Genomic DNA, 9,858 nt, shown 5'->3' on the forward strand with positions numbered 1-9,858 from the left:
AAACTGAGATCAAATTGAAAAACATTATGGAGGGCGAACAAGGAGAAAGATGAACAAGGAGAAAGAGCTAAAGTACAACAGGAGGCGTGAAGCTAAAAGCATTCACCAGTTTTGTGAGGGAAGCCAAACTCTGAAGACACAGTGTTCCACTAAAGTAACCATTTTTCTACATATGCACACGATAGATACTGCGGACTGGAGACATAAGCAGTAAAATGTAATAAAACAAGACAGTGGTGACCATCCAAGACCACACCTGGAAGTGTGCCCTGCCCCATGGGTGTGGGAAGACGGCCAACTTTATGCTTAAGAATACTGAGCAATGCCTCTCCTCCAGGACGGAGGTCCACCAGGAGGACTTGGCTGGTAGGACATATGGGAAATCCCGTGCCATGTCCAGACGCTGTAGGTGGCAGCGTCGCATCACAGGGAGTGGTCCCACTGTGGGCAACATGGCAGCTTCTACCCTGGAAAGCTGGACTCGCTTCCGGGTTCCGTACTGTTGGCCGGGCTACTTCCGGCAGCAGGATGGCTGGGTTCCCGGGACTCGAACGGAAGTTCCGGCGGGGGCGGCCGAGGGGGAAGAGTGTGTGTCTGTGCGGGAGAAAGGGGAGAATCGCCCGAACGGTCTCGGAAGCTCCTGGGAGTGAGGTACCCAGGCGATCGCGCAGCGAGGCTGTGAGGGTCCGGGGGCGGCCGCGGGGAGTGGCTGGAGGGCGCTGTCCAGTCCTGGGACGGCCGGGCCAGGGGCTGCGCGCGTGGCGGGAGAGCGGCCGCGCGCTGGGCTGTGGGAGACCCCATTGTGGGGCGGAGGCTTCCCAGGGTCAGTGCCCCTTTGTGGGCAGGTGCGAGCCGTGGGGCAGGGCAGCAAATGCCACTGTAGGGATGTAATGACCCTGGATCAGAACCCAAGTTCCCACTGTGGAGAAAGGGAGACGACGGGTCATCATCCTTTGGAGAGTGGGATCCGGGTGGAGGTGGGAGTCCCCAGAGCCTAGCAGGAAGGGTATCCTAGCTTAGGGTGTCAGGAGCATTCCCTGTGGGGAGGGGAACCCCAGAGTCAGAGGTGTGGAAAGAGGCTGTGTGATCATCCTACGGTGAGGAGGGGCAGTCGGGGTCAGAGCTGAGGGAGGGCGGGGCGCCCTTAAGACACTTCAGAGGCAGGTAGCGGAAGCTTCCGGAGTTTGGAGGCTGCTAAGGATGGGGAGGGGCCAGGCAGCTTGATATTCTTTTGTGTTGGGAGTCCCAACACCTGTTCATTTGGGGACCCATTTGGAGTCAGTGACAGCAGCAACAGCAGGTAGCCCTGTGGAGGTGGGAAAGCCTGGAGCACCAGGCTGTGGTGGAGGATGGCAGAAAGGAGTTATTAGGCTCTCGTGGGACATGGGTGGCTTCCAGAGGCCCTGGGAATTTCTTACTGAACCAGGCTGCTGTGAAGACCGGATAGGGGTTGGATAGGAGGGAGGAGAGAAGGAAGGAGAAGATGGAATGTGAGTGGGACTGAAAGCCTGTTTTTAGCGGTTTTCCTCCATCTCTCTTTAGGGGCAGGACTTAGGAAAGAGGGGGTCCAGGAAAGGGATTTCTGGGACCTTGGAAGGATTCAGTTAGACTTACAGGGGGCAGGCTGAAGGAAACGTCCTGCCTTCCCTTAACCCTCACCCTTTACATTTCCAACCCCTAAACCCTGTGCCAGCCTTTGGCTTTGAGGTTGGGTCGGTTCTAGACCCAGAGGATGACTGCCCTGCTTCTCAGTCTTGGGATGGAGTCAACTTACTTACTTTCTTTCTTTCTTTTTTTCTTAAAATTTATGTTTTATGCACATTGTGTCTGCATTTATGTCTTTATGAGGGTGTCAGATCCCCTGGAACAGGAGTTACAGACAGTTGTGAGCTGCCATTGACAGGGAATTGAACCTAGGTCGTCCGGAAGAGCAGCCAGTGCTCTTAACTGCTGAGCCATCTCCAGTTCCCTGGGGCTAACTTTCTACCCCTCTGCCTGAGATTCCTTTCTGCCTTTGTTTCCCCCCTGCTCAGAATCGAACCCCTGGTATTTCGTGAGGCCGATGGCCTGGGCGGGCTTCTTAGTCCAGGAGGCGTCACTCGTCTGACTTTGCTTTTGACCTCCCACCTTCTCTTGTGCAGGCCCAGCCTGCAGGAAGCCCTGCAGTGTATGTGTGGTAACAACATGTCTGTGCCCCTGCTCACCGACGCAGCCACCGTGTCCGGAGCTGAGCGGGAAACGGCCGCGGTAAGGGCCCCGCAAGTGGTGCTGTGGGCAGTGTGGGAAACATGGAGGTGGCTGTCTGAGAACGGCATAGCCTGAAGCTAGGAGGGGTTAATAATCTCTTGGCGCTCCCTCCCCCTACTCCCCGGCTTCCCCCAAGTCTGAGGGGATGGGGGGTGGGTGAGCTGGAGTTGGAGGTCTAAAGGGGGACCTTCCCGTCCCACTTCTGACTTTTTCCCCCAGGTTATTTTTTTACATGGACTTGGAGACACAGGGTGAGTGAGATGAGGGGCGGGTGTTCCTCCATCGGGTAGGGCTGGAGGGCCATTGTCCTACACCATCGACTCTTCTTCCTTCCCACAGGCACAGCTGGGCTGACGCCCTCTCCACCATCCGGCTTCCTCATGTCAAGTACATCTGTCCCCATGCGTGAGTGTCACCCCAGCTGGAGAGGAGTGTCGGGGGTGTCCTCTAGTCCTAGGCCTGTTCTCTTCATCATCTGCCTCCTGGGGCTTGGGCTTAGAGCAGTCGGGCCATGTCAGTCTTAGCTCTAGGAGCCCTAGGAATGGGCTCCAGTTCCGCTTTTTACCCCTAAGGCTTCCTAGACCCAAGATGGCCTAAAAGGAGCCTTGCTTCCCCAAGTACTCACCCGGAGCTGGACCCCGGAGCTGGGCCTTGGTCTCTGCTTCTCCATCCTTACCGCTGATGCCCCAAACACAGCCTCCAGCCCCACGTGGCAGGTTGCCTGGCAACACTTGAAACACAGGGCCTGCCTGCTGGGAGGGGCTCCCAAGGGCAGATCTGCCCATTCCCTGGCTCTACTGATGCTGCCTTATCTCTCCTGACCTTTCCACCTTCCCTCCCCAGGCCCAGGATTCCTGTGACACTCAACATGAAGATGGTAATGCCCTCCTGGTGAGTTTGGGGATGAGATGGAAACTTGGGCAACTGCAGAGGCTACCGAGAGCTTCCAACAGCTACTGCCTCTGCTTGCCCAGGTTTGACCTGATGGGGCTGAGTCCAGATGCCCCAGAGGATGAAGCCGGCATCAAGAAGGCCGCAGAGAACAGTAAGGCCCCAGCTCTCCCACTGCGTTCCCTCCCCTTCCCCCTTCCCAAAGCACCGGGCAGTGCCCACCTGCCCCCTTCAAGCCTCCAGCAGTCTCCTTCACCCGGTCATACCCTCCCCCCCAGTCAAGGCTTTGATTGAACACGAGATGAAGAACGGGATTCCTGCCAACCGAATCGTCCTGGGTGGCTTTTCGCAGGTGAGGAGCCGGTGAGGGGAGGGGGGTGTGTGTGTGTGTGTGTGTGTGTGTGTGTGTGTGTGTGTGTGTGTGTGTCTGTCTTTCCTGACCTGTCAGTCTCTTCTCCCAGGGTGGGGCCCTGTCCCTCTATACAGCACTTACCTGCCCCCACCCTCTGGCCGGCATCGTGGCTTTGAGCTGCTGGCTGCCTCTGCACCGGAACTTCCCCCAAGTGAGTATCCTCCCAGGGCCCTCCTCTCTCTCCCGAGGGTCCCTGTGGCTTGGGCACCATGCTGCATGTGGCACCGACCCTGTCCTGGCAATTCTGTCTGGCCCACAGGCAGCCAATGGCAGTGCCAAGGACCTGGCCATCCTTCAATGCCACGGCGAGCTGGACCCCATGGTACCTGTTCGGTTTGGGGCCCTGACAGCTGAGAAGCTCCGGACAGTTGTCACACCTGCCAGGGTCCAGTTTAAGACATACCCAGGTGTCATGCACAGCTCCTGTCCTCAGGTCAGTGGAGATAGCCTACTCCTGTGCACCCCCTCCTCCTTCCATCATGGAACCTCACAATCTCCCCCCATCCCAGGAGATGGCAGCTGTAAAGGAATTTCTGGAGAAACTTCTGCCTCCGGTCTAACTAGCTGCTGGCTCCCGTCGTGGTCCCCAGCTCACAGGGGACCCAGCAAGCAAGGATCTGAGCCGGTCGAGCCCCTGTCCCTTCTCTTCCTACCCTATCCTCTTCCCACAGGCCTCTGGGGCAGGTCGCCGAGGCTGGCCAGGCCTTCCTGCTGGCCTCGGTCATCTGGAAGTCAGCAGCAGGGGTGGGCTGCTCTCTTACCCCACTTCCCCAGAGGCGGGCCCCAGCAGCAGTATTGGAGGGGCTGAAGGCAGCGGGAGAAAGGGGCCCAGCTGCTGACCCGCTCACTCAGGACCTCACCCACTAGCCCCGCTTTGGGCCCCCTCCTGTGACCTCAGGGTTTGGCCCATGGGGCCCTCAGGGGCCCCCTCCCCCGTGATTCTGCCCGGATAATCGTCTCTCCTGCCTCACTGCAGCTGCTTCTGTCACGAATGTGTCCACGGCCCCGGGGCCCTTGCTGCTGTAGGCTGCCTGCTGCTGGGCAGGCTGGTCAGTGAGGAGGTAGAGTCCCTCAGGGGCCTCCCCTCAGCCCCTCCCCACAGAGGGGCTGGGCCCTGCCTCCCCATGGCCCTTCCTTGCAGGCCTGGAGCCTGCAGGGCTGGATTGAGGTTCAAGGGCCCCCAACTCCCTGCTGTCTCACTCCCCACTATGTCCCCCCTTAGGGCCAGGGAGGTGGTGGGGGAGGAGTTGTGTCTCGTCTTCTGTCTTCATGTGGTTTTGGGTGTTTTTCTTGTTTTGTCCTGGATTCCGATAAAATTAAAGAAATTGCTTCAACTCTCAGGGCCGCCTTGTGTAGTACAGAGTTAACTATCTGTGAGAATCCGCCTCTTGGTAAGAAGACATTTTTATTTTAAATACTTTGGAAAGCTCAATCTTAGCTGTATAAGTTAGTGCCTGAGGGAGGCTTTGGTCCCAGACCCCCTGGCCTCCACAAGGCTCTGGGGATCACATGAGCTGCTGGACTCTGGGGAAAATACGCTGGAAGGACCCAGACTCCTTTCTGGTCAGTAGAACCAGAGGTCTCCTGCCGGGAGGGCTGAGAGACAGCTGGCCTTTGAGGTAGGGTGGCCTCAGCGCATGAGGGTGTAGGGTCCTGTGGCGGCTGCAAAGCAGGTAGCTGCTCTTTTCTGGTCCGTGGTAAGGAGAGCCTCAGGCCTGCGCCCCAAAGCCTGAAGGGTTCTGCTTCTGCCAGCGCCACAGATCTTCACCTGTGCAGACATGGATGGTCAGAGCTTGCCTGAGGACAGCCTGACCAGTCGCCCTTACACCCAGTCCCGCACGCCCTCTGCTGGGTTCGGCAGACACTCACACATCCTGTCCAGCCCCAAGGCTGCTGTCCAGCCCAGCTCCTCATGGGCCAGGCTGGGGTTGGCATAGCAGGCCGCCACATCGCCTTCCCGCCGTGCCACCACCTTGTACGGGATCTGCAAGGGAGGTAGTGCACACTCAGCTGACCAGGCCCTGGGCCCCAGGAACTACAGACGAGCTGTGTCCTAGGCACTGACGTGCAAGGTGGCAGGAGGAGACGGCTGTACTGGGGTACCTACTGCGTGGGTGGGGCCTACCTTCTTCCCTGAGGCCTTCTCCATGGCTTGGACCATCTGCAGGACTGAGTAGCCTGTGCCCGTGCCCAGGTTGTAGATCTGCCCAAGAGAACGGGTGTTGAACGGAGTCTCCTTCACCCTGTGCGCTCCCTTCACCCTGGATTCCAACCGTTTCCTCCCTGGATTCCCTACCCGGCAACCACACTGCTCCTTCAGCTTCTTCAAGGCTGCTATATGGCCCTTGGCCAGATCCACCACATGAATGTAATCCCTCACACCTGCAGAGGAAGTGCTCACATGGGAAGTTTGTCCCCCCACCCCCCTCCCATTCCCATTTCCCTCCTTACCCCGACTCCTAGGCTCACCTGTCCCATCCTCCGTAGCGTAGTCATCACCAAAGACATTCAGGGCCTCTCGTCGCCCGATTGCCACCTAGGGCAGAGGTCAGGTCAACTTCCAAGGCCTGGCATCGATGGTAAACTGAGACACCCCCACCCCCACCCCGGGTTGCCCCGCTACCTGGGAGACATAGGGCATGAGGTTGTTGGGGATACCCTGAGGATCTTCGCCGATGCGGCCAGAGGCGTGGGCGCCTATGGGGTTGAAGTACCGAAGCAGCACAGCGTTCCAGGCCTGCGTGGTACAGGTCCGATGGTGGAGCCGGGCTCACAGAGTGAGTCCCAACTCCACCCACGGCCGTCTACCTCCCTGTGTCTGGCCTGTGTTCTCTACCAATGAGCAAGGGATGGCGCCTGCGTGCCAGCTGCTGAGACCTTGGGCAGCCTTTGTGTCCTTGTCCCGAGAGTGCCTGAGATCCCAATCCTGGCCTCAAGGGGGGCAGTGAACAGAGCGAAGAGTGGGGCGAGGGGTCCTCACCGTGTCTGCCCGGCACAGGTCCTGGATCATCTCTTCAATGAAGAACTTGGACTTGCCGTAGGGGTTGGTACAACCCCCGGTGGGGTGGGCCTCGTCCAGAGGCAGGTACTGGGGGTTCCCATACACGGTGGCTGAGCTGCTGAAGACCAGACTCTTCACCCCATGGGCCCTCATGATCTGGCCGTGGAGGGGAGGGTCAGTGGCCTGTGCCTCACGGGGAAGTCCCACTTGTTACCCCACCCGAGGAGGGTGGAGCTGAGGCGAAGGGCATCAGTTACAGAGAGAGAAACAGGCTGGCGGGTAAAGAAAGGCATGTGTCCGAGATAGTACAGCTTGGGTCCTCTCTGACTCTCCCACGCAGGCCCTTACTGTGGCCAGCATGCCAGACAGCCTGGGGCCCAGCTGGGGTCTGTGTCCCCTTCCCCTTACCTCCAGGAGCTGGATGGTCCCTGTTAGGTTAACTCTGTAGTAATCTAGAGGCTTCTGCACTGACTCGCCCACGGCCTTGAGCCCAGCAAAGTGGATGACAGCCTTAAAGTTGTGCTGCAGGGGTAAAGCCACGGTCGGGGGATGCTGTGCGGGACTTGGCGATGCTGCTTCTACCGGCTAAGCAGCATTTGCCCCAAACTCACAAAGATCTGCTACCCCTGCTTCCCAAGTGCTGGGTTTAAAGGTGTGCTCTAAATTTCTAGCTAGTATCTACCTTTTTTTTTTTTTTTTTTTTTTTTTTTTTTTAATGGGGATGGAATCCAGGGCCTTGCGTTTGCTAGGCAAGCGCTCTACCACTGAGCTAAATCCCCAACCCCCTTTTTTTTTTTTTTTTTTAGATTTATTTATTTATTTAATGTTCATGAGTACATTTTAGCTGTCTTCAGACACCAGAAGAGGGCAGCAGATCCCATTCCAGATGGTTGTGAGCCACCACGTGACTGCTGGGAATTGAACTCAGGACCTCTGGAAGGGGTCAGTGCTCTTAACCGCTGCTCCAGCCCAGCACTTACCTTCTTAAAGAGGTGCTGTAGGGCTGCCTGGTCCAAGATGTCCATTTCCTCAAACTCCACAGAGCGGCCTGTCAGCTCTTGGACCCGGCGCAGGCTCTCAGGCATGGAGTCTTCTCCTGGTGGGGCACGCGGAAGCGTTCAACATTAGAAAAGTGGGTCCTGTATCCAACCCCTCCAGAAACCACCGCTCACTCATCCCCATCCAGCTCCACTCACCACGAATGGAATTGTGGAAGTTGTCGATGACCACAGGCGAGTAGCCCGCCTCCAGCAGCTCCAACACTGTGTGGCTGCCGATGTAGCCAGCCCCGCCCGTGACGAGCACCTTCTCCTCCATGGCGCCTGCGTAGAAGACAGAATTTCAGAGGTGGCTGAGGCTGTCGGTCAGGGCCTCACTCCAGCTAGATGCTGGACCCTTCACTTCATCTCCGAGGATTCAGTGGTGGCCCTAGTTGAAGGAGAGGCTCCAGAATGAGTCCTGGGTCTAACTAGATAACTATCAGTTTCTGGCCGTAGGGGCCGACGTTTCGAACCCTCTCCAGGCCACAGTTTTCATCTCTAGAACTAATTATTATACACACACCATGTATTAGGAAGTCCCAACTAAGCGATTTAAAGGTCTGCCACTTGTATACGTAGGAGTCAGACACACCATCTTGTCTAGTTCCTGTTGACATAGGGAGTTTTGAAGAACTTCCTGCCTCCAAGTCTGGAGAATGGGCAGTCTCAGACAGAAGAACGTGGCTTCAGGATGGGAGGCTAGGATTCAACCAAGGGGCCTGTCCCTGTAAACCGAGGTCTTTTCCCAGGAGAAAAAGGTCCCTGGGTTTGATGACTAATACCTAGTCTCCAACAACCGTCCCGAGAACGGTCAGTTGGGAGGAAGCAGTAAAAAACACCAAACTGCTTCAAGGGTGGGGTCCTTAGCCAAGAAGGCTGTGCCTAGTTCTGAGGCTGCAGTACCAACAGCCCTGGAGTGGGTAGGGCTTCACCCCATCCTGGGGCAGCCAATAGCTCAGCTTTGGCTCTGCTGGGTCACTCCTGGCTTGGAGCAACAGATCCCGCCCAACTAGGGCAGCACGGAGTGAGCCGGTGTCGACGTGGATTTGGCCTCGCACTCCACTGCCAGGTGTGCATCCCCACCCTAAGCAAACTGCTGGGCGGACAGGAAGGAAATCCACACACTGAGGCCTTTCATTCTCACGTCCTGGCTCGCTGCCGTCTTTCTCCAAGCTGCCTCAAGTTTCTGCTGGGGTTATTCTGCTGCAACTCACGGCACTGCATCCAGTGCGTCCAGGAATCACTACCCCGCACTTGTGCGTTATTTTCCCAACATCTGGATGAGGCAGGTACTAGCTAGCTAGGTACTAGGGTCAGAGCCTGAATGCAGTCACTGGTCTGGGGTCACACAGCAGTAAGAACCGCCTGAGTGAGATCCCCGGTCTCTACAGTTCCCGCATTGCTCGAGGACGCGGTGAAGCGGTCGCTGAGGGGGCCCTGGAGGCAGAAAGGCTGCTCTGAGGTCGCTCCGCTCCCGACTAGGGGGTGACCTTGGTCAGCAGTCCCCTCCACAGTTTTCGTGGTCTGTACAAGGGAGGAGAGCGGGTGCTGACTTTCAACAGCACGGGCGAGGCGGAGCTTAGCTCTGGACTTCGGTTCTGAGCTGGGACTCGGGAAGCGGGGCCCCGAATGAATGGGTTGGGTGGCCCCCACTATGGCTACGGAAAACACGAGCAGAAGGGGTGAGTCTGGCCCTGTTCCGAACACGAACCGACCCTCTTGGAACTCCCTCGCTCCCCACCAACCACTGGCCCTTCCGATCTCACTAAGCCCTTCATTCTACCAGTCGAACCTGCAGAGGATCCAGCGCAGACTCCAGGCACCGCCTCCCGCGACCAGCGCAGCGGCCCCTTTAAGACCTGACAGCCCAGCCTGACCCCGCCCCCTTCACGCCCTCCAGGAAACGTGTGTACTCGGTTGCCCACTGTACGGCGGCCCTGGAGGGACAAATGGCTTGCACAGGCTTTAGGCGATTGCAGAGTGCGTTTCCATTGAGGGCGGAAATGAGGGGGACGGACCCCATCCGGTGACCGGCGGGCTGCGGAGGAGAAACCCGGTCAAGACTGGGGTCTTTCTAGTCCCCAGCCCTGACAGCTGCGTCTCTCCACTTTGGGCCACTGTTTCCCCATACGTGTCAAACCCTTTGTCGGGCTGCTCTAATTGGAAGGCATAGCTGGCCCGGGCTGCGACCTGGATCCAAGTCCACCTGGGAACAAACCAGGATGGGGAAGGAATCTTTAAATTCACGGTAGCGATTGCTATGCCCA

At 57.7% G+C, this 9,858-nt stretch overlaps 2 protein-coding genes across 2 annotated transcripts; one reads left to right on the forward strand and one right to left on the reverse strand.

Annotated features, from left to right (window-relative positions):
- Positions 1-542: 542 nt before the first annotated feature.
- Positions 543-4,890, forward strand: Lypla2 (lysophospholipase 2). The gene is made up of 10 exons (XM_032896183.1): positions 543-651; positions 2,142-2,247; positions 2,467-2,498; positions 2,587-2,652; positions 3,091-3,138; positions 3,222-3,292; positions 3,417-3,490; positions 3,600-3,701; positions 3,810-3,983; positions 4,060-4,890. Exons 2-10 carry the CDS (start codon positions 2,170-2,172, stop codon positions 4,108-4,110), a joined length of 696 nt encoding a protein of 231 aa, XP_032752074.1. The 5' UTR covers positions 543-651; positions 2,142-2,169; the 3' UTR covers positions 4,111-4,890.
- Positions 4,891-4,922: 32 nt separating this feature from the next.
- Gale (UDP-galactose-4-epimerase) lies at positions 4,923-8,184 on the reverse strand. The gene is made up of 11 exons (XM_032896192.1): positions 8,115-8,184; positions 7,748-7,873; positions 7,532-7,647; positions 6,960-7,073; positions 6,531-6,707; positions 6,174-6,287; positions 6,020-6,086; positions 5,847-5,932; positions 5,676-5,753; positions 5,420-5,534; positions 4,923-5,318 (listed from the first exon to the last, which is right to left on the reverse strand). Exons 2-11 carry the CDS (start codon positions 7,866-7,868, stop codon positions 5,260-5,262), a joined length of 1,047 nt encoding a protein of 348 aa, XP_032752083.1. The 5' UTR covers positions 7,869-7,873; positions 8,115-8,184; the 3' UTR covers positions 4,923-5,259.
- Between the last annotated feature and the right edge of the window lie 1,674 nt (positions 8,185-9,858).

Source organism: Rattus rattus, chromosome 1 (assembly GCF_011064425.1).
Source record: "Rattus rattus isolate New Zealand chromosome 1, Rrattus_CSIRO_v1, whole genome shotgun sequence".
In the NCBI taxonomy this organism is placed as follows: Eukaryota; Metazoa; Chordata; class Mammalia; order Rodentia; family Muridae; genus Rattus; species Rattus rattus.

What these genes read in the sequence shown, in the direction of transcription:
- Lypla2 (XM_032896183.1), top strand. Translation starts at nt 2,170, where the DNA reads ATGTGTGGTAACAACATGTCTGTGCCCCTGCTCACCGACGCAGCCACC. An exon ending in CATGGACTTGGAGACACAGG is followed by an intron (nt 2,499 to 2,586) that starts GTGAGTGAGATG and finishes TCCTTCCCACAG; the next exon opens with GCACAGCTGGGCTGACGCCC. An exon ending in TCCTGGGTGGCTTTTCGCAG is followed by an intron (nt 3,491 to 3,599) that starts GTGAGGAGCCGG and finishes CTCTTCTCCCAG; the next exon opens with GGTGGGGCCCTGTCCCTCTA.
- Gale (XM_032896192.1), bottom strand. Translation starts at nt 7,868, where the DNA reads ATGGAGGAGAAGGTGCTCGTCACGGGCGGGGCTGGCTACATCGGCAGC. An exon ending in TCATGCCCTATGTCTCCCAG is followed by an intron (nt 6,087 to 6,173) that starts GTAGCGGGGCAA and finishes CCTCTGCCCTAG; the next exon opens with GTGGCAATCGGGCGACGAGA. An exon ending in AGGAGCAGTGTGGTTGCCGG is followed by an intron (nt 5,754 to 5,846) that starts GTAGGGAATCCA and finishes TCTCTTGGGCAG; the next exon opens with ATCTACAACCTGGGCACGGG.